This window comes from Mirounga angustirostris, unplaced genomic scaffold (genome assembly GCF_029215605.1).
Source record: "Mirounga angustirostris isolate CCGP_5_RB_7025 unplaced genomic scaffold, mMirAng1.0.hap1 SCAF_6, whole genome shotgun sequence".
Taxonomy (NCBI): domain Eukaryota; kingdom Metazoa; phylum Chordata; class Mammalia; order Carnivora; family Phocidae; genus Mirounga; species Mirounga angustirostris.
The window spans coordinates 50,945,648-50,969,540 of NW_026991714.1; the positions used below are offsets into that span (position 1 = coordinate 50,945,648).

At 37.6% G+C, this 23,893-nt stretch overlaps 2 protein-coding genes across 11 annotated transcripts in view; one reads left to right on the forward strand and one right to left on the reverse strand.

The window, feature by feature from the left end:
* COP1 (COP1 E3 ubiquitin ligase) overlaps positions 1-19,624 on the forward strand; it is a 263,344-nt gene extending 243,720 nt beyond the window's left edge. For all 10 annotated transcript variants that reach the window (XM_064594283.1, XM_054508049.2, XM_054508051.2 and 7 more), the window contains 2 exons: positions 16,926-16,970; positions 19,284-19,624. In XM_064594283.1, coding sequence (XP_064450353.1) covers positions 16,926-16,970; positions 19,284-19,301 — 63 coding nt within the window. In that variant the 3' untranslated portion in view covers positions 19,302-19,624. The remainder of the gene's footprint in view (positions 1-16,925; positions 16,971-19,283) is intronic.
* Positions 4,109-4,495, reverse strand: LOC123842406 (zinc finger protein 300-like). Its single transcript, XM_045871737.1, has one exon. The coding sequence runs from the start codon at positions 4,493-4,495 to the stop codon at positions 4,109-4,111; it is 387 nt and encodes a 128-aa protein (XP_045727693.1).
* Positions 19,625-23,893: the final 4,269 nt, after the last annotated feature.

Consider the following 23,893-nt stretch of genomic DNA (forward strand, 5'->3'; position numbering starts at 1 on the left):
TAATCAACTAATATAAAAACTGACTCATAATTTGTCATCACCCCAAAATACCATTTTCCCCCCAAACTCATGGCATTAGCATAACCATGTCCCTTTGTCTAAAATATCCTCCATCTTGGGGCACCTGGGTGGCTCAGTCGGTTAAGCGTTTGCCTTAGGCTCGGGTCAGGATCCCGGAGTCCTGGGATCGAGCCCCTGCATCGAGCTCCCTGCTCAGCAGAGAGTCTGCTTCTCCCTCTGTCCTTCACCCCACTTGTGCTCTCTCGCTCTTGCTGTCTCACAAATAAATAAAATCTTAAAAAAAAAAAAATATCCTCTATCTTTTCTCTTGAGAAATTTCAACTGTTACTTGTTCATGTTTCATTTGTGGTCTTATGTATGAAGCCTTTCTTATCTCTCCCAGATAGAGGATCACTTCCTTCTTGCTTCCTCAGTTGCCCCTGTGAACTCTGTATTTCTTATAATAAGATAGTAGTTTTCTATTTCAAAGTCCATTTCCCCTCCTACTCTATAATCTCAAGATCAGACATTGTATCTTACTCATCTTCAGAACTCCAGTATATAGCACAATACCTGGGATATAATATGTACTCTAATGATAAAAGGATGGATAATGATAGATGAATAAAATGGCATGGAATTAATAAACTTTATATAGAAGCCACTGTCATGATATGAAAGTGCTGTGATAATGGACATTATTCTTTCTGTGGAAGCAATTTGGAGAGAGTTACCTTATCACCGTGGAGATTAGGGAAAGCTTTTATCAGAAGCTTCTGTAAAAGCCAAGTTTGTTGTTTTTTTTTTTTTTAATTAACATATAATGTATTATTTGTTTCAGGGGTACAGGTCTGTGATTCATCAGTCTTAAACAATTCACAGTGCTTACCATAGCACATACCCTCCCAGTGTCCATCACCCAGCCATCCCATCCCTCCCACCACCCTCCATTCCAGCAACCCTCAGTTTGTTTCCTGAGATTAAGAGTCAGCTCCTAAACACTGAGTTAGCTCTGGGAACTTGTGCAAAGGCCTGTAATGCTACCGACTTGAACTTCAGGTAGAGTTGCTTTTGAGGTCACCAGGCCATCTAATGCCAAATCAAAAAACCCATTATTACTAAATAATCCTTTCATCTTTTCATGATTTTTGACAGTTTGGCTACCTTCTTTTTCTTAAACTCTTACCTAGAACTAGAAGCAACTTTCCTTTGGGATGCCTGCGTGGCTCAGTCGGCTAAGCGTCTGACTTTTGATTTTGGCTCAGATCATGATCTCACGGTTGTGAGATTGAGACCTGTGTCAGGCTCCATGCTGGGTGTGGAGCGTGCTTAAGATTCTTTCTCTCTCCCTCTCCCTCTGCTCACCCCCACTCTCTCTCTCTCAAAAACTAAAACAACTTTCCCCTAAAAATGCTCACTTCTAAGATGCATATTCTATGCCAGATACTTATATGTGTGTCTTGTTTAATAACAACTCTGTTAGTTCCCTTCCCTTCCCTTCCCTTCATTAGCTCTATTAGCTCAGTTTTATTTTACAGTTGAGAAGAGTGAGATTTAGAGAGGTTATGTAACTTGTCCATGATAACATAGTTTGGAAGTGTTAAACCATTGAGCTTAAATGTTTGTGACTCCAATGACTGTTTATTCCACTTTGCCACTCTGGCTATCTATATAGCATATTTTTGTCCACATGTTTTGTTAATTTGATTTTAAGAATACAGATTGTCTTAAATAGTCAAGTCCATTTCATCCTGAGGGCCAGTTAATAATATGTCCAGAAATATAGAAGTGACCCTCTGTGGAGTTGCTTTTTCTGTAAGAGAAACCTAGAGACTTCTCTTAGGTGATCAAAGGGCTTAGAATTGAATATAAAATATGGCTTGTCACTTTAACAAGGATGAGATCCCAAGTTGGAAGTAGGGTTGTTTGTTACCTGAAACTCAAACAAGGTAGGGAGAGAGTAGAATCACCAGATAGAAAACTTATGATTCTTTTACATCCTGAGAAAGCCCTGAAGGTGTGCTTGATCTGCCATACAGTTGAAGTTCACAGTAACAATGCTAAGTTTATCTGGAAAGATTTCACTTCTGATCGTGGTAGTTGCTTAAGAAGTGGGAGTGAGAGATACTTTTCCCCTAGTCTTTGTACTGTTTGAATTTTACCACATATGTACATTACCAGTTCAAGTAAACCAATAAATATTAAAGAGAAAGAAAGGTGTCACAATGACCCCTGAGGAATGATATGTTATTGTCCCCATTTTTTAAATCCAGCAGCTTATTAACTCTATTAATTTTAATTATCCATTTCTACGTTCTTAGAATATTTTATGTGCATAATGATATGATCCACAAGTAATGAAAGTTTAATCTCTACTTTCCCAGTTTTATAACTAATTGTATTTCATTTTGCTTTATTTTGATGGCCACATCCTCTAGTATAATGTTGAATGGAAGTGATGATACCTGGCATCTTCATCTTGTTACTCACAAAAGGGATTAGGTATACTTTCTGCTGTAATATTTTTGTAGAAACCTTACAAGGAAGTTTCTTTCAGTTTTCAGCTTCACAGAGTTCTCATCATAAATGAAGCTGGAGTATATTCTTGCTTTCTTTTGTACCTATTGAAGATGATACAATAATTATCTTTTAAATATTGATGTGATAATTTTTTTTCTTATGTTAGATCATAATGTTTTACCTCTTGGAATAAGCCCAACTTGGTCAAGATGTATTATTCACATATATTGTTAAAATTGACCTGCTGCTATTCCATTGGGATTTTTTCACCTATTTTCATGAATAACATTGGCCTGTAACCTTCCTTTCTTGCATTACTCTTGTCACATTTTGGTTTCATAATTATATTAAGTTTCATGAAACAAATTAAGGAGTCTTCTCTGGACAAATATGTGTGATACTAGAAGTACACTATTCTTGAATATTTGACTGAGCTTGTAGATAAAGCCATGTAAGCCTGAGGTAGAAAAAAATATTTGACAGTTGACATTTTTTTTTTTTTAGTGCCTGTCAGATGATTCATGTTTTCTGTCTTATTGCTCAGTTTTGGTCAGTTTTTTGTAAGAATTTTTCTACTTGGTTTAAATATTCAAATTTGTTAACAAAATTTTTTCCTACAAAATTACTTATTCTCATTTTGAGAGGAGAAATAAGTTTAACATAATGCTTAACATTTGGGAAAAAATAAAAGGGCTATATTCTGATTTTTTGTTTAATAGTTATCTTTCTTCTGGTTAAAAAATGTTTGTCATCATGAGTACCAAGACTTACACATAAAACCATTCTTGTTTTATGGGAGTCCATGAAGATGGCATGTCTGTCCATTTATTTAGGTGTTCTTTGATATCTTTTAACATTGTTTTATATTTTCAACGTGTAGGTCTTACACATATTTTAAGCTTGTCTCTAAGTAGTTCATGTTTTTGATGCCATTATAAATGGTATCTTTTTTTTTTTTTTTTTTTTTTTTTACCAGAAGGCAAGTGAAAATCTAAATGACAGTTACATGCAGTGGCTCTGGGCAGAATAACCATTTACAGAACCATGAATACATGGGGCAAGCTTAAAAGGCTTGGCGCCTTTGGTGCAAACATCATGATGAATTTACAAGATTTCCATGGCTTGCAGATATTATCTTGAATCTTCAATGTTCTGGACAGAAGAAGGGCAGGAGGACACTGTGCCATAAACTCTGGAGTGTAGGTCAACTCTGCTGCTTACACCAAGTCTGTGACTTAGAATTCTGAGATCACGGTCCCTGTTTCATGGAAATGAGGCTCTCCTTGTGCTCCTTCTTCAAGAGTTCTGAAGGGTGCCAGGACAGCAATACCTCCTTGAGCATGGGAAATTGGTGGGCTTTCCTGGAGGATCCCCAAGCCACTTGAGCACTGGTGTGGAGGAGTTAGAGGGCTGGACTAGGTCACTACAAAAACCTCTGCTTAGACCAGGCTATTGTGCAATGTTCTTCCCGAGCTGACAATCTCCACATGGGGGTGAAATCTGGGGGAAATTCAGTACTTGTTTGGTATCTTCTATCTGGGTTCAGAAGGTGGGTAAACTCTGTGAAGAAAATGCATGTGGGTTCCCTTCAGCTGCATGGCAGAGAGGTTCCTGGGGTAGATGACAAATGGACCACTGGGTCCTCAGAACACTTGTCCGAGGATACACTAAAAATACCTGGTGGGTATCCTTCCAGGCTGTTCCTCCCACATGCTTCTAAAGCCTGAATTTTGGAACCTGCATAGTTCCAATTTGGGATTTCTCTCTCCACCATCCATGGTTCTTCACCTTGTTCCAACTTGTGGATCACAGATGGCTTTGTGGTTTGATATCCCACTGAGATGAGGTTGATATAGTTCTCTAGCATCACATCCCTGTATAGATCCCTCTGGGGAAGGTCCAGATACTGCCACTCCTCCTGGGTGAAATCCACAGCCACATCCTTGAATGATACTGGTCCCTGGGACTTGGTCATTTTCTGCAGCCTTTGGGTGAAGACAGAGATTACTGGGTTGCAGCCGATGGTTTGAAAAGCTGACTTAGAGAGTTGCTGTAAGGGTTAAAGGTTAGATGCCTTTGAAAAAGCAGGTAGCACTCCACCTGGAACATTTCAGACCTTCAGTAAAGCTTGGTTCTCTTTCCACACCCCGGAGGGCGCTCCTCACCTGGGTCATAAATGGTATCTTTTTAAAATCCATTTGCTGGGCGCCTGGGTGGCTCAGTTGGTTAAGCGACTGCCTTCGGCTCAGGTCATGATCCTGGAGTCCTGGGATCGAGTCCCACATCGGGCTCCCTGCTCGGCAGGCAGTCGCCTCTCTCTCTGACCCTCCCCCCTCTCATGCTCTCTATCTCATTCTCTCTCTCAAATAAATAAATAAAATCTTAAAAAAATAAAAAAAAAATAAATAAAATCCATTTGCTAATTATTCATTTCTAATTTATAGAAATATATTGATTTTGATACAATTACATCAAATCTGACAACCCTGCTAGATCAGTTTATTTATTATTAAAAGCAAAGCTTTTTTGAAGATTTGTTAAGCTTTTCTACATAGGCGGTTATGTCATTTACAAATAAAGACAATTTTACTTCTTCATTTCTCATCTGTGTGCTTTTTCTTTCTTTTTCTTGACTATTACACTGGGTAGGACCTCTAATACTGTGTTAAATAGAAGTGGTAAAAGCACACATTCTTCCCTTGCTTCTAGTCTGAAAGAGAAAGAGTTCAGTATTTTCACCATTAAGTGTGATGTTATCTAAAAGTTTTTCATAGGAATTCCTTATCACCTTGAGGGAATTCTTTTCTGTTCTTCATTTGCTGGGAGTTTTTATTATGATTAAATATTAAATTCTGTCAAATGAATTTTCTTGTCAATTATGATTATGTGATTTTCCTGTTTTGTTTAAAATGGTGAATTAACATTCATTGATTTTGTTTTTTAAATGTTAAGCCAACTAGAATCTCTGGATAAATCCCAGATGGACATGATGCATTATTCTTTTTGTATGTGGCAAAATTCTGTTTTTTTGTTAAGGGTTTATATCTGTTTGTGAAGGCAGTTGGTCTGCATTTTTTTTATAATGTCTTTTTGTGACTTTGACTTAAACTGAGTTTGGAAGTGTTCCTTTCTCCTCTTATTCTGACTTTATCTTTCTTCTGTCATATTTGCGGATTTGCATCTTTCATAGAATTTATACATTTCATTTGCCTTTCAGTTTTCTTGGCATAAAGTTGTTTTTATTTATTCTCTATCCTTTTAATAACTGTAGGGTGCTAGTGATAATCCCCTCATTCATTTCTGATACTGTTAACTTACATTTATCTTTTTTTGGAGTTTTTTTTTTTTTTTTTTTAAGATTTTATTTATTTATTTGACGGAGAGAGACGCAGCAAGAGAGGGAGCCTGATGTGGGGCTGGATCCCAGAACCCTGGGAATCATGACCCAAACCAAAGGCAGACACTTAACCAACTGAGCCACCCAAGTGCCCCAATATGTTGTGTTTTCAGTATCTTTTAGTTCAATATAGTTTTTCATTTCCTTGTGAGATCTTATTTGAGCCCTGGGTTATTTAAAATTTCCAAATATTTAGGGATTTTTTTTTCAGGAGTCTTTTTTTTTTTTTTTTACATAGATTTTCTTTATTTCTTTTTGCCACGTATTATAGGCCCTCTGATACTTAAATTCCCCTTTTGGGCATTAAATTTTTTTAATTTTTTTAAATTTATTTATTTTTTTTTGATGTAGTGTTCCATGATTCACTGTTTGCATATAACACCCGGTGCTCCATTCAATACATGCCCTCTTTAATACCCATCACCAGGCTAACCCGTCCCCCCACCCTCCTCCCCTCTAGAACCCTCAGTTTGTTTCTCAGAGTCGACAGTCTCTCATGGTTCATCTCCCCCACCGATTCCCCCCCTTCATTTTTCCATTCCTACTATCCTTTTTTTTTTTAAAAAAAAAAACATATAATGTATTGTTTGTTTCAGAGGTACAGGTCTGTAATTCATCAGTCTTACACAATTCACAGCGCTCACCATAGCACATACCCTCCCCAATGTCTATCACCCAGCCACCGCATCCCTCCCAACCCCCACCACTCCAGCAACCCTCAGTTTGTTTCCCGAGATTAAGAATTTGTCATATCAGTGAGATCATATGATATATATCTTTCTCTGATTGACTTATTTCGCTTAGCATAATACCCTCTAGTTCTATCCACGTTGTTGCAAATGGCAAGATTTCATGGTTTTTGATGGCTGCATAATATTCCATTGTATATATATATACCACATCTTCTTTATCTCTTCATCTATTGATGGACATCTTGGCTCTTTCCATAGTTTGGCTATTGTGGACATTGCTGTTATAAACATTGGGGTGCATGTACTCCTTCGGATCACTACATTAGTATCTTTGGGGTAAATACCCAGTAATGCAATTGTTGGGTAGTACGGTAGCTCTATTTTCAACTTTTTGAGGAACCTCCATACTGTTTTCCAGAGTGATTGCACCAGCTTGCATTCCCACCAACAGTGTAGGACTGTTCCCCTTTCTCCGCATCCCCACCAACATCTGTTGTTTCCTGACTTGTTAATTTTAGCCATTCTGCCTGGTGTGAGGTGGTATCTCATTGAGGTTTTGATTTGGATTTCCCTGATGTCGAGCGATGTTGAGCACTTTTTCATGTGTCTGTTGGCCATTTGGATGTCTTTTTTTTTGGAAAAATGTCTGCTCATGTGTTCTGCCCATTTCTTGATTGGATCATTTGTTCTTTGGGTGTTGAGTTTGATAAGCTCTTTATAGATTTTGGATACTAGCCCTTTATCTGATATGTCATTTGCAAATATCTTCTCCCATTCTGTCAGTTGTCTTTTGGTTTTGTTGACTGTTTCTTTGCTGTGCAAAAGCTTTTTATCTTGATGAAGTCCCAATCGTTCATTTTTGCCCTTGCTTCCCTTGCCTTTGGCAATGTTTCTAGGAAGGAGTTGCTGCGGCTGAGTTTGAAGAGGTTGCTGCCTGTGTTCTCCTTTAGGATTTTGATGGACTCCTGTCTCACATTGAGGTCTTTCAACCATTTTGAGTCTATTTTTGTGTGTGGTGTAAGGAAATGGTCCAGTTTCATTATTTTGCGTGTGGCTGTCCAATTTTCCCAACACCATTTATTGAAGAGACTGTCTTTTTTCCATTGGACATTCTTTCCTGCTTTGTCAAAGATGAGTTGACCATAGAGTTGAGGGTCCATTTCTGGGTTCCCTATTCTGTTCCATTGATCTATGTGTCTGTTTTTGTGCCAGTACCATACTGTCTTGATGATGACAGCTTTGTAATAGAGCTGGAAGTCCGGAATTGTGCTGCCACCTTTGTTTTTCTTTTTCAACATTCCTCTGGCTATTCAGGGTCTTTTCTGGTTCCATACAAATTTTAGGATTATTTGTTCCATTTCTTTAAAAAAAGTGGATGGTATTTTGATGGGGGTTGCATTGAATGTGTAGATTGCTCTAGGTAGCATTGACATCTTCACAATATTCGTTCTTCCAATCCATGAGCAAAGAAGCCTTTCTCAAGAAACAAGAGAGGTCTCAAATACACAACCTAACCCTACACCTAAAGGAGCTTGAGAAAGAACAGCAAATAAAGCCTAAACCCAGCAGGAGAAGGGAAATAATAAAGATCAGAGCGGAAATCAATGAAATAGAAACCAAAAAGAACAGTAGAACAGATCAATGAAACTAGGAGCTGGTTCTTTGATAGAATTAACAAGAATGATAAACCCCTGGCCAGACTTATCAAAAAGAAAAGAGAAATGACCCAGATAAATAAAATCATGAATGAAAGAGGAGAGATCACAAGGAACACCAAAGAAATACAAAAAATTATAAGAACATATTGTGAGCAACTATATGCCAGCAAATTACATAATCTGGAAGAAATGGTTGTATAAACTACTAAACTGAACCAGGAAGAAATAGAAAACCTGAACAGACCCATAACCAGCAAGTAAATTGAAGCAGTAATAAAAAATCTCCCAACAAACAAGAGCTCAGGGCCAGATGGCTTCCCAGGGGAATTCTACCAAACATTTAAAGAATTAATACCTATCCTTCTGAAACTGTTCCAAAAAATAGAAATGGAAGGAAAACTTCCAAACTCGTTTTATGAGGCCACCATTATCTTGATCCCAAAACCAGACAAAGACCCCATCAAAAAGGAGAATTACAGACCAATATCCCTGATGAGCATGGATGCAAAAATTCTCACCAAAATAGTAGCCAATAGGATCCAACAGTACATTAAAAGGATTATTCACTACAACCAAATGGGATTTATTCCTGGGCTGCAAGGTTGGTTCAACGTCTGCAAATCAATCAATGCAATACAATACATTAATAAAAGAAAGAATAAGAACCATATGATCCTCTCAATAGATGCAGAACAAGCCTTTGAGAAAGTACAGCATCCTTTCTTGATCAAAACTCTTCAGAGTATAGGGATACAGGGTACATACCTCAATATCATAAAAGCCACCTATGAAAAACCCACAGTGAATATCATTCTCAATGGGGAAAAACTGACAGCTCTCCCCCTAAGGTCAGGAACATGGCAGGGATGTCCACTATCACCACTGCTATTCAACATAGTATTAGAAGTCCTAGCCACAGCAGTCCGACAACAAAAAGAAATCAAAGGCATCCAAATCGGCAAAGAAGAAGTCAAACTCTCACTCTTTGCAGATGATATGATACTTTATGTGGACAACCCAAAAGACTCCACCCCAAAACTGCTAGAACTCATACAGGAATTCAGTAAAGTGGCAGGATATAAAATCAGTGCACAGAAATCAGTGGCATTCCTATACACCAACAAGACAGAAGAAAGAGAATTTAAGGAGTCGATCCCATTTACAATTGCACCTAAAACCGTAAGATACCTAGGAATAAATCTAGACAAAGAGGCAAAGAATCTGTACTCAGAAAACTATAAAATACTCATGAAAAAAATTCAGGTGTCTTTTTGTTACCGTTTTCGACTTTGGTTGCATTTGGTCAGAGAACATACTTGCATAATTTCAGTCTTTTAAGTTTACTGAGATTTGTTTAATGGTTTGGCACATTGTGTGTCCTGGTGAATAGTTCACATGCACTTGAAAAGAATGTGTATTTTTTGCCATTTAAGTGAGGTTTATCTAAGTATTAATTTGCTCAATTTGGTAATATTATTCAAGTCTTCTATGTCTTTGATTTTCTGTCTGCTTATTCTTTGAATTGTTGACAGAAGGGTGGCTCAGTCGTTAAGCGTCTGCCTTCGGCTCGGGTCATGGTCCCAGGGTCCTGGGATTAAGCCCCACATTGGGCTCTCTGCTCGGCGGGAGGCCTGCTTCTCCCTCTCCCACTCCCCCTGCTTGCGTTCCCTCTCTCGCTGTGTCTTTCTCTGTCAAATAAATAAATAAAATCTTTAAAAAAAACAGTATCGAAGTGTCCAAACACAAGTGTGGACTTATCTATTCCATTCAGCTCCATCAGTTTTGCTTTGTGTATTTTGAAGCTCAGTTTTAGATATATATACATTTAGGATTTTTTAAAATTAATTGACCTTTATTTAATTATAAAATGTCCCTTTTTATTCCTACTCATATTCCTTGTCCTGAGGTCTTTTTCTGCTATTTAGAGAGTCATCCCAGCTTTCGTTCTTTTTTTTTTTTTTTTTTTTTTAAGATTTATATATTTGTTTGAAGAGAGAGAGAATGTGTGTGTGGGCATGAGCGGAGGAGGTGGGGAGGGACAGATGCAGAGGGAGAGAGAGTCTTTTTTAAGCAGACTCTGGACTGAGCCCAACACAAAAACAAAAACCCTGAGATCACGACCTGAGAAGAAACCAAGAGTTGGATGCTTAATTGACTGCATCACCCAGATGCCCTGAGCCATTCCAGCTTTCTTATGATTAATATTTGCATGGTACATTTTCCTCTCCTTTTACTTTGTATCTTTGTTTTTTAAAATAAAAAGATTTAAAGTATGTTTTATGGACAGCATAGAGTTGGTCTTGCTGTTTTATCAAGTCTTACGATCTCTGCCTTTTCATTGTAGCATTTAGACCATTTACATTTTCTTATCAGTAAGGTTGGATATTTGTCTATCATCTTGCTATTTGTTTTCTGTTTATTCTATGTGTTCTATGTCCCCATGTTTCTCATTTCCTTTTTTCCTTTCTTTTTTATTATTTTTATAATTCATCTTATCTCCTTTACTAGCTTACTAGCTATACTAATTCTTTACTTTTCTACTGGTTTCTCTAAGGTTTTTAATATTCATATTTAACTTACCATGGTCTGTCTTCAGATTGTACCTCTTTATGCATTATGGAAGAACCTTAGAACAGTATACTTCTGTTTCCCTATTTTATCCCGTGTACTTTTGCTGTCATATATGTTACTTCTATTTATGATAACCATAATGCATTGATAATTATTTTTGCTTCAAACAGACAATGATCTGTTAAGAAAATTAAAAAACAAGAGAGCAGATATCTTGTATATTTACCCACATATTGATCATTTACAGCACTCTTGATCTTTTTTTTCAGATCTGAGTTTTCATGTGGTATAAGAACTTTCTTTAACAATTTCTTACAGTGCAGACCTGCTGCTATCTCAGCTTTAGTTTTTTTGCAAATAATCTTTTACTTTTGAATAATATTTCTAGGTTGACAGTTTTCTTCTTTCATTACCTTAAAGATACTGTTTTATTGGCTTACATTGCTTCTGATGACAAATTGGTGATGTTGTTCCTGTATGTAATGTCTGTTTCTCCTCTGTCAGTTTTCAAGATTTTCTCTTTCTTACACATTTTTAGTAGCTTATGATGTGTGTCGATGTGGTGGTATATGTGGGTATTTTATGGTTTTCAGATTTGGAAAATTTTTAACTTTCTATCTTCATATACTTTTTCTGCCCTTTCTCCTGTATTTAAGATTCCAATTACACATTTACTAGATTGCATATTGTCCTATGGTCACACAAATACTAATTTTTTTTTTTTTTTTTTTTTACCCTCCCAGTCTTTTTCTCTTCTGCTTCCATTTGGATTTTCTTTTTCCCATGTCAGATTTATTGATGTTTTAGTCTCTACTGTTTCATCCATGGTTACGTCCATTCAGTGAATTTTTCATTTGAGATAACTGTACTTTTCAGGTGAAGAAATTCCATCTGGTCTTTATAATTATGTGTTCCATTTTTCTTACTAAGTTCATTGTTTCCTTTAAATACTTGAGTATAGTTCTGTCTGCTTTGTAAGTCCTCATTTTGCTGCTTCCATTATCTTTATCATTTCTGGATCTGTTTCTATTCATTGATTTTCTTTTTCCCCCTGGGTCATGCTTTTTGCCTCTTGAATGCTGTACATTGTAAATGCTTCATTGTTGAGTGTCTGGATTTTGTTGGATGTTTTTAAGAGTATTAGAGTTTGAGGGTGTCTGGCTGGCTCAGTCAGTAGAGCATGTGACTCTTGATCTCAGGGTTGTTAGTTCAAGCCCCACATTGGGTATAGAGATTACTTAAAAAAATTTTTTTTAATCAGATATAAGAAGAAAAGAGTATTAATGTTTGGGATTTTTTTTTTTTTAAGATTTTTATTTATTAGAGCACACAAGTGGGGGGAGGGGCAGAGGGAGGAGGGAGGGGCACTGAGCAGGGAGCCCTGGGGGGGCTCAATCCCAGGACCCTGAGATCATGACCCGAGCCAAAGGCAGACGCTTAACTCACTGAGCCACCCAGGTGCCCCCAAGTTTGTTTTGATAGAAAGTTGTTTTTGGAGATAAACTTGATTTTTTTGACACTTGTTTTTAAATTTTATTAGGGTGACTCTAGAGTAGCAGTCAGTGAACATTTTCTTAACCACATTGCAAATATTTTAGGCTTTGCAGGCCGTACGGTGTCTGTTGCAGTTCCTCCATTCTGCTATTCTAGTGCTGGAGCGGCCGTAAACAGTATATGATCAAATTATCACAGCTATGTTCCATTAAGACTGAAGTACAAAATATAGGCATTAGGCTAGATTTGGCCTGTAAGCAATAGTTTGCTGATCCCTGGTCTAGAGAAACATTTACTTTAATGCTAATTTAGCCTTACCAACAAGGCACTACTATCTGCTAAATGCGCTAAATGGTTCAGTGAGGTTTCTTCACTGTGGCTGCTCAAAGCTCAAACATCTCCTAACTCTGTATGAAGTCTGGCGTTGGATAATGTTATAGATTGTCAGTAGTTGTACTTTCCCTCTTCATTGTTATTTTCCTGGCCTTGTGTAGTTTAATCCTATTCATGTGCAGTTTATTATAACAACATACAGTCAAAGAGACAGACCCCCATGCAGATTCCTGGAGCTCTACTTTATTTATTTATTATTTTTTTAGATTTCATTTATTTGACAGAGAGAGACACAGCGAGAGAGGGAACCACAAGCAGGGGGAGTGGAGGAGGAGAAGCAGGCTTTCCGCGGAGCAGGGAGCCCGACACAGGGCTCAGTCCCAGGACTCCGGGATCATGACCTGCGCCAAAGTCAGACGCCTAATGACTGAGCCACCCAGGTGCCCCCAAACTGCCAATTTTTTTGTTTGTCTAAACCACCAGTTTTTAAGAAAGAAAAAAATAATGAGACACTGGCTGGCACTTTATTTAGCAAGTAAACTTATGTACATTAGGGCTGTGGCAGACTTTGGCTACAGCTAAGAATTACCAGTTATTCAAAATGCAAACAAGAATCACTCAAAAACTATAGTAATAATCTTGTGCTTATCACTTCCACACCTCTATGCTGAAGTAAAATATCTGGTTTTATTTTTCTGTTCCATGCAAAATTTAATTTATGTTATGCTAATATTTGGCTAAAAGTTTAATCCTAAATCCCGTTAAAAATTCATGGTCTTGGGGCACTTGGGTGGCTCAGTCAGTTAAGCAGCTGACTCTTGATTTTGGCTCAGGTCATGATCTCAGGGTCCTAGGATCAGGCCTTGTGTTGGGCTCCTTGCTCAGCAGGGAGTCTGCTTGAGGATTGTCTCTCCCTCTCCCTCCACCCCTTTCTCCACCTCCCACCCCCACCCCCTCTCTGGCATACACTCACTCTCTCTGTCTCTCTAAAATAAATCTTTATAAAAAATAAAAGTTCATGGTCTTTAGAGGGAGGGGCATCTTTACTGAGATGTAAAGCTATTATTTTTCTTTCATTGTTAATTTGAATAGTTTTGAGTATTTCTAAGAATTCTTAGTACACCCTGTCACCTATATATTAGTCCCACAGAGCAATTCCAGCTGGGCAGCTATGTTGGCTTATTTGTAAATGAGATGTTTATTTCCACAGGAAAAGATGGTAGAGTTAACCCTCTGGTAGCATGTAATATGGTACCATCTATTAATGCCACGGTAGTCCTGAGATTAGGAACAACATTATTCATTTCGGAGAGTTATCAGATATCTTCCTTCTTTGGTTTAGCTTAGTAATTGTATAGACTTCAAATGCCTCTTATTGGATAATCTAACTAGATTAGATTCTCTTATTTGTATTAAGCCCAGTTTTTCATACTGTATGATAATATTCCATGCTTTTCTAAGCTTTCCTTCCACCAAGAATTAGAAATGTGAATTACAGAATTCTTAAGGTCTGTAACTTGTAGAGGTAGATCCCCCCAGAGTAAGTCCTTATCTCTCCACCAGCTTTCTCTGCCTTCTTCGTTCGTATTAAAGGTGACTAGAACCAAAATGGCAGAAAGAGAGAGTGCCTTAGGCTATACATTTCTCATCCTCCGGACATTATTTGTTCCCATAGCAGAGGGAGTAATTCTTGGTGACTGCAGTTGCTTTCTTTGAGACTGGAGTCTTTCCTCAAGCAGAAATTAGATTGATCATTGCTGTTTGTAGCTTCATTTCTGGATGGTGTTCATGGAAGAATCATTTCTGGGTCCACTGGTTGCAGTTGTGATATCACATAGCTTGTTTAAATTCTTTCTAGAAAGAAATTCCTATGATACCACACAGTGCTGCTTTTGTTGTTTTCTGAGGCAGGCATAGAAATTCTGCCTTTTGACCAGCTCAGAGTGAGTTATTATATTGCCTAATGATACCCCAAATTCATTCAAACTAGTTTCTTAATTCAGGTAGCTAAAAGAGTAAATAAATCCCAAATTAATCTTCCTGCCCCCTCACCCCACCCCCACCCCCATATGGAAATATTAATTCTATGCTCGGTCCCAGAAGTAGCCTATAACTCCCCAAGGTAAATACTGAAACTAATTCTATAGTGAGTACTATATTACTTGTGTTACTGTTTTCAAAAATAAATGTGTTGATTTAAGGGAAGACCTCAGCCAGGAACATATCATTGTAGGGGAAGAAAGTTTTCCTTAACCCTCTTAGGGTCCCTGGCTGGATCTAAGAACTAGACAAGACAGATTGACAGGAGAAAACCATACAAATTTTTCTAACAGAAGTTTTACATGACCTGGGAGCCTTCATAAGGAAATGAAGACCCAAAGAAACAGACCTTTGTATTTTATGCTAGGTGTGATGAAGAGTGGGTAGTGGTGTAGAAATGTGCATAGATTAAGGAGTATGAGGTAATTGTTGAAAGTTGGGGGAAACTTAGCAAGTCCTGTTTGTTCAGATTCTTCTTGGTGTCCCTTTGTCTTTGGAGATAAGGATGCTTCTTTACTCTGAGTATAGGGAAGGCACCTCTCACATGAGGGTTTTATGACCTGTTTCAGGGGGAAAAGGGTAGTGAGTGGGAGATCAGAGTGACTTTCCTGCTTGTGCTGTTTTCTCAGACTCCTTCAGCTTAAAATATTCAAATATGTCAAGGTGCCATGTTTTGGGGCTGTGTTTCCTGAACCCCATCATCAGCGATTCCCATGCTCACCCCCAGAAAAAACATCTCTTTATTACTTCTTCATACTGCTGTGACCATTGATGCTTTTACCACCGACTACATCCAAGGAATATTCTGATTCTCAAAATTTTGGGGATAGTGGAAGAAATTATTTTCTCTTACACCAGTAGCAACCAGATGAGCATTTTTCAAGAGTCACTTTACTAGGAATCAAAGGAAAAGCTAAAAAATAGAAATGTATAAGTTTATAGAGCACAGATTTCTTATATCAAAGAAACTAAAGTTTAACTCATATTGGCTAAATTAACTTTCCCGGCATACAAATCAATTTCTTTCTTCTCTTTCTCACCTTGTCATGAAGCCTGTAGGATATTCAGGCAGAACCTATCTTTCTTTGAGGTTTTATCACTTTATCTCTTTCTCATAGATATTATTTGGACTTGGTCTTTTCCATCAGCCATGTGGTCTCTATGTCAGTTTTGAATCTGTTTACTGTAACCCTTTTAGCAGCCTACTCTGAAAAGCAAAAAGACTTCTATATACTTCCAAGCTCCAGAGCCCTACTAGACTCTCTGTTTCCAATAGGAAGCTTGCCCCAACTCTTCTTACTTAATGAGATTCTCTCTGGTAAACTCAGTTTTGTCCATTCCTTTTCCCACCCTTCCTACTCTTCAGAGAAATGGTTTTTCCTAAGGCTTAGAATATAATAGATGATACGTTCGATAAATAAATTCTATTGAAGTAATCACCAAAGTTATTAAAAATGCATATACTGAGTGATTGAATAATTAAAAGGAAACATAGCCTTTCTTCTGCCAGATGAATACTTTTTTTTTTTTTTTTGGTGGTTTCCTGATATCAAATAGCTCTCCATAGAGATTATGCCAGAGATATTGATAGCCTTTACATCAATTGTTTCATGAGAGGAAAAGGACTGAAGGGAGAGTTCTGTGGAAAGGATTATGTACTTTGTTTTTCTCAAATTATTCTCATTTTTTGGTTTTATTTCAGTCTTTGTTTCTCTTGGTTTTCCTTCCAGTGGTAATCTATTTTTCTTTTATTTTTCTTTACATTTGAAATTTTCCTATTCTGTTTCGAATTTTATTTATTTATTTATTTTTAAGATTTTATTTATTTATTTATTTATTTGATAGAGAGAGACAGTGAGAGAGGGGACACAAGCAGGGGGAGTGGGAGAGGCAGAAGCAGGCTTCCCGCTAAGCGGGAAGCCTGACACGGGGCTCGATCCCAGGACCCTGGGACCATGATCCGAGCCGAAGGCAGACGCTCAATGACTGAGCCACCCAGGCGCCCCCAAATTTTATTTTTCTTATTCAAACTTAATCCTCAAAATATGGGATTTGGTGTTTAAAATTCATAGTTAAAACATGTTAAAGTTGGTTCTCCACTTCAGATTCTATTGGTGTTTTAGGGTGACGTGAAAAAAGACGGGTGAAAGGAAATTATTTTCTTGTACTACCCTCCAGGAAGTCCTTCTCTATATTTTAAAAGTTCTTATTCTTTTCTAGGAGTCCAATGTGCTGATCGCTGCTAACAGTCAGGGTACAATTAAGGTAAGCTATGGTATACATCTTCATTTTAAATTCAGATCCATTTTTAGATTCTAACAGACTATAACATGGAAATACAGAGTTGTACTAAGCCTTAGAGATCATTCCAAGTCATGGGTCTCTGTCCATATGAAATGGCTTTGAGGGGAGGTTATATGAATGTCAAATAGATTGATAGGTTGGTCAGAATGAAAAATAGATAAAGACTATTAAGTATTCACTGTGGGCCAAGCACTGCTGCTTCTGTTACGCAGGTGTAGTCAGTGGACAAAGTCCAAGAGAGAGCAGAGGATGCTGGGACATTCGCCAGATTTAAAAATATCTGGTCTTATTTTACTCTTCTCTTCCTCATGTATGTCTTCCTTTTCTTCCCCTGATAAGTAGGGTTTTCCTCAGTTGCCAAGGGAAGAAAAGGTATTTTAGGGTTTCACTGAAAATTGATCATGTGATCATTCCATTAGTTTAATTTGGAAATTTAAATATCTCTTGGCACACAGTCTCAGTCACAAATTTTTTATACATAGGTTTCCACATCCTTTTCTTTGTAGTTAGGAGCTCAAGGAAGTAATAATGTTATCTGATTATACTATTGGATATTTAGCACTTGAGCATGACACACTAGATAAGTAAATCTTGAGCTAAGCAGTGAACTTTTTAAACAAAACACCATTTGGGGAGAGGGTTTTAGTACATGAGTTTGATTAGCACTAGTTCTGTGGGTGCCAGTTCTTTCTACATATTCTTTGCTGATATAGAAATATCAGGAAGTGATCTTTTTTGTTTGTTTGTTTTAAAGATTTTATTTATTTGACAGAGAGACACAGCAAGAGAGGGAACACAAGCAGGGGGAGTGGGAGAGGGAGAAGCAGGCTTCCCGCGGAGCAGGGAGCCCGACGTGGGGCTCGATCCCAGGACCCTGGGATCATGACCTGAGCCGAAGGCAGATGCTTAACGACTAAGCCACTTAGGCGCCCAGGAAGTGATCTTTTAAAAATAATATGTATCTATGTCTTCTGCCACTTAGCATTAATTTTGCTGTGGCTTCTTTCCACTCATCCTGAGTGGAGAATGACCCAGCAACCAAGGGAGCAAATCCAAGCCTAACACAATGTCCTATGGTGATGAATTGAGCAAACTCAAAGCAGAACCACACTGTTAGCTGGTCATACTAATTTACATGTATACTCCTTTTTATACAGCTAGTTTCTCTATTTGGAAAGCCTCACTAGAGAGCCATGGGCAACTTAAATGAAAGCCAGGCTTTTGAACTGATTGTGTTATGTTCTGGAATCTCAAGCAAGATGGTAGAAGGTCTTGGAGTCTCTGTTTTATGTGGCTCTCTGTAGTCTCTCAGTTTTTCTTTATTCTCATGGCAAGGCATGTATTGAAAAAGCCGCACCTTATTCTTCAACAAGTTTGGCCTTTGAGGCAATTGAGATTGCTAACGTATCTGCAGAAAGCTCAAAACTATACATGTACTTATAGAATCTCAGTGACAGCTCTTAAGATTTTGTTCAACGGCATTGACCTCTTTTGTTGAATCGGCTACTTGCCAAATATAAAGACAAAAAGCATCATGGAAGCACAGGTACAAGTTAAGCCTTAGCAGAGCAGGAGGGGAAAGTTGCTCCTTTAGTTCTTTCCACCTAGGACTGCAGTCTCCATCAAACATAATCCTTTTGACAGTATCTTATAATTGTCCTCAGCTTCTGTGTCCTTTCTTAGACATTTCTTCAGCTGTTTTTATAACTGATCATTGCTGCTGCTGCTTATTTTTACTTTTAGCAGTATGACAACTTTCTTGTATGACAAGATAGGACTTGAACTCTCATAACTAACACAATACCTTGACATCAGATGATTGACTTGAAAATGAATGAAGCGCTAGGAAAAGGCAAGATTTTAGGTCCTGTATACTTTGATTGCTATAAACTCTTTATCCGTGGAAGAAAGAAATAGATTAAAATCCTGAGCAGCAATACTTAAAATTTTCTTTAAGAATATGGAAAGATACCAACATAAATTTCAAAACTGTTCTATCACCCAGTTCATTTATCTGTATGTTTTATGTAGTTTAAAGGCTCCCTAGTTAACTGTGGAGCTAACTAATCTGAAAGAGTTCCTGCAACTGTTGAATTGAAAGGAAGGAAGGATCAATGTCTAATCCCTTCAAATTCTTTAACATTTTAGCAGTTAGGACAATTTTCTTGATTTGGTTCTCCATTTACAATACAGTAAAGATTCATTAAACTGTTTCCATATTTTAAAATGATTTTATTAAACTGATTCTTTTTTCCCTGTTTTCCCCCCAATTAGGTGCTGGAGTTGGTATGAAGGGTTTACTCAAGTTAAACTGTATTTGATCCTGCTGAAATACATCTGCAGCTGACAATGAGAGAAGACAAACTGTCATGTGATGTCTCTCCCCAAAGTCATCATGGGTTTTGGATTTGTTTTGAGTATTTTTTCTTTTCCTTTTCTTTTCTCCTTCATGACCTTTGGGACATTGGGACTACCCAGTGAATTCTCCACCATCAATGTAACTCTATGGACTTTGCTGCTGTTGGTGGTGTGATTATCTAATTTTTGTGATAGGGAAACAAATTCTTTTGAATAAAAATAAATAACAAAAAATAATAAAAGTTTATTGAGCCACAGTTGAGCTGGGAAAGTCTTTGTCAAAGATGGCAGGAGATAATCTTTTCAAGAAGTAACACACATGAACTATGAATAATTTGTAAGGTCCATATTTCCCAACCTCTTTGTAATTCTGCATATCAACATAAATGTAAAGGTATATGGATTCCCTTCCAGGGAATTGTATGTTTATAGTAGGTGGGAAAATTAGTTAACTTTACCTTATGAATTCATTGACCAGATTTATATCATCAGCAAATACCATACTTCAGTCCTCTGGATCTGGCCAAGAATCTAACATTTTGACCAGTTGAGACCACATTCAAACAGAAAAGGAATGGGGCACCTGGCTGGCTTAGTTGGTAGAGCATGTGACCAGGGTTGTGAGTTCAAGCCCCAGCTGGGTGCAGAGATTATGTTAATTAATTAATTAGTTAATTAATTAAAACAGAAAGGGAATGTCAGTCTGTGGCAGCTATTGTCTTTGCCTTTGAAATGTTGCCTAGACATACTGTAAGCCCTAAATGCAGACAAACCACCTTCAATTTGTAAAATCATAGCTATCAGATAGTCACAGATATTAGTACCATCCTCAGCTGAACAGTGACTTTGAGCAGGGGTTAACAAACTTTCTGGAAAAGAGACCAGATAGGAGATACTTTAGGCTTTGAAGATCGTGTGGTCTCTGCCATAATTATGCAATTGTAGCAGGAAAGCATCCATAGACTTAGCAGGAAAAGAATTTGAGGCTCCATTTCCCAAATTACCAAGCCATATAATATCTTAAACTGTCTAGTTAATTTTATGTTATTTTCAATTTGTAAAAAGGAAGAAGTTAGTAGTTTGAGTAGCAGGTCAAGCAAAAATAATGTGAAGTTTTCTGTTTGAGCTACTTTAAAAGTGTGAGCACTTTTTAGAAAAAGATATAAACAGAATTATACCCCACGCATATTTTATAAAAACACTTGGAGAAGCTTGGTATGAATAAATATATGAATGGTGAGGGTAATTGGAATATCCCACTGTATCCCTCTACACTCAAAATTATTGGGTCCACATTTCATTATCTGAAACCTTTGGGTCAAATGCATTTTGGAATTTAGAACTTTTTGAATTTTAGAAAAGTAATAGAGTACATATACTATATATTACATAACACCATCCAGCAGAGTCTGGAGCAATACTCTATTATCAAACACATTAATGTTTGTAGCAGAACGTATGAATGTTCACATTATATGAGATTAATAAAGGTTAAAAGTAGTCTTGTATCAATTCAGACAGTTTTTACCAGCGAATGAGTTTGCCTCAAACTTACATGAAATTTTCAGTTTGCAGAACTTCAAGACAATTATATCTTATTAATTTTGGAGAGTGAAGCACCTGATAAACTTTTGGACTCAATTTTGAGAGGAAAGGTCACTATCATTCAAAGTTAGACCTGTCAACCAGAACAATGTTAGGCAGCCTTCATTCTAAGATTAATGATGACCTTTTGCAAAGATGCAGAAAGAATATTCAAATGTAGATTCTTTACTTAAAGAACTTAAGCAGATATGTCCAGAAAATCATCAAAATGGGAAGCCTAGAATTAATGCCTCTTTGAATGCATTTAAATAAAAGATTATTATGGTTTTTAATTTGGTCTGACTTTTTTTATGTTTTATTTCAAGCTGTCAACATTGTAAGGTCATGTTAATTTCCATATGTGTAGAAGGATACAATAAGGTATCTTTATTAATTATCAAAGGGACTCAATTTTTAAATAAATTATTATTTTTAAAAGGCAGTGCTTTACTTAAATTTGTGTTTTTACTTTTTGTAAATAGGGAGAAAGCATTTTTTTTTTTTTTTAAGATTTTCTTTATTTATTTGACAGGCACAGCAAGAGAGGGAACACAAGCAGGGGGAGTGGGAGAGGGAGAAGCAGGCTTCCCACTGAGCAGGGAGCCTGATGTGGGGCTCGATCCCAGGACTCTGGGATCATGACCTGAGCCAAAGGCAGACACTTAACGACTGAGCCACCCAGCCGCCCTGGGAGAAAGCATCTTTAAGTTTGAGTTAGTCTTTGAAAGATGTCAACATCGGGCTCCTGGGTGGCTCAGTTGGTTAAGCGACTGCCTTCGGCTCAGGTCATGATCCCGGAGTCCCGGGATCAAGTCCCACATCGGGCTCCCTGCTCAGCAGGGGGTCTGCTTCTCCCTCTGCCCTCTTCCCTCTCGTGCTCTCTATCTCATTCTTTCTCTCAAATAAATAAATAAAATCTTTAAAAAAAAAAAGATGTCAACATCAATCTATATCACTGTTCCTTGGAAAAATAACATAATAGTTAAAACTTAATGATAATGTACATTTTTACCCCAAAAGAACTTCTAACTCAAGAAGAATATGGGTCCTCATGTTTTAATCTAATCTAATCTTTGTTTCAGTGGAATTGCAGGGGTTTCTTAGACATAGTTGAATTTATTCTCAGGCACACAACTTCTACTTAAACATTAAAGATTGAAGAACTTTGTAAAATTCTAATAAGAAAATTTAGCTACTAGACATCAAAAAAATTGTGGTACTGAGCCACAACTTCAGGAAGATGAGCGTGGCTGGGCCATTAAGGAAGAGATGAGTACAGGATGAGTTTTGAAGGACTAGAGGAAGTCAATAGATATACAGAGCCTTCTAGGGCATGGTTAAGAATTTGAATTTTGTTATAGAAGCAGTTAATAGGAAGGGTTAAGTGGAATGACATGATCTTTATGGTGAATGGATAGACCGGAACAAGAGTGTGATTAAGGTGATGAGTCAAGAGTTAATGTGGCTCCAACGAAAGTGGTAGCATGATCCGACCTAAAAACCTACTTCAGCTTGATGGAGTTTACCAGTTTTAATACCTGTATCTTGAAAGATTCTTGATTAAAGTCATTTTCTCATAATAATTTGTGACAAAGAATACAACTCAGCAAATTCATTTCTTCAGTGGTTATACAATCCTCAACCACAGATGTGGCTCTTGAGAACCTCATGGCTAAAATGTCTGTGCTGTTTTGGAAACCTCACTTCTCCAGTCTCAGAACTAGAAGCTCCTCAGCCTTGGTTCTGAATATAAAGGTAATTAATTGGCTATTGACCTGAATGTAACTACTCAAATGTAACAAGGATTTGTTAGAAAAGTCTGCTTACTTAGAAATGAGACTTGAAGTGTTGACTTAGATCCTGAGCCTGTTGTGTTACATGACATTAAATACAACAGTAACACCTTATAGTTCCTCCCAGAGTGGTTAGTTACCAAGCCCTCTGTGGCTTCTGGTTTATGTGGGGCACTCTTGGATTTTTGGACTGAAGAGAAAAACCACAGAGATTGTTCTAGAGGTATTTGTTGAGATCCTGCTTTGTGTGAGTGAGGCACTATATACTACATACTAGGCATAGAAAATAAAATATCCCTACTCTCAAAAAGCTCACTGTCCAGTGGGAGAGACAGACAAGTAGACTGTGCCTAAGTGCCGTAGTAGGCATAAATTTTAGGTAGGTAGAGTCACAACATAACCAGAGTGGCGGGAGACTAAGGGCTGGGAGTAGGGGTGTTATCAGGTGGTTATTATTTTCCTGGAGGAAATAACAGTTGAATCCTGAAGAGCAAGTGAGAGTTCAGGTATAAGAGGCAAAGGAATATTCAAGACCAAGGGAAGCAAAGAAATTGGTCCAACTAGCGGCCAAAGCTGGGACAATTTGAGCAACAAAATAAACTAGTATTGGAGTATAGATTATAACCCAAAATATGAAATAAGTATACATGAGTACTTACTGATGTAAATGATTGAATAAACAAAGGGAGAGATGTGAGAAATTACCCATGCAGAATTTCCAATTGTGTAAGGGGTTGGAATATAATGCCTTACTCCTTAAAAATAAAAAAAAAAAAAAAGACCTACTGTACTCTTTGAGAGCAAGTCAATATGAACAGCTTAGGTCTAAAGTTTTTATTTAAATTCTAGGTAGTTATCATACAGTGTAATAGTTTCAGGTGTACAATATAGTGATTCAACAATTCTATACCCAACGCTCGTCATGGTAAGTGTACTCTTGATCCCCTTCACCTATTTCATCCATCCCCCCACCCACTGGCCCTCTGGTAACCATCAGTTTGTTCTCTGTAGTTAAGAGTAGAGTGGGGCACGTGGGTGGCTCAGTGGGTTAAGCAACCAACTCTTGGTTTCAGCTCAGGTCATGATCTCAGGGTTGTGAATTCGAAACCCCGAGTCAGCAGGCCCCCACATTTAGTGGGGAATCTGCTT

What these genes read in the sequence shown, in the direction of transcription:
- LOC123842406 (XM_045871737.1), bottom strand. Translation starts at nt 4,495, where the DNA reads ATGACCAAGTCCCAGGGACCAGTATCATTCAAGGATGTGGCTGTGGAT.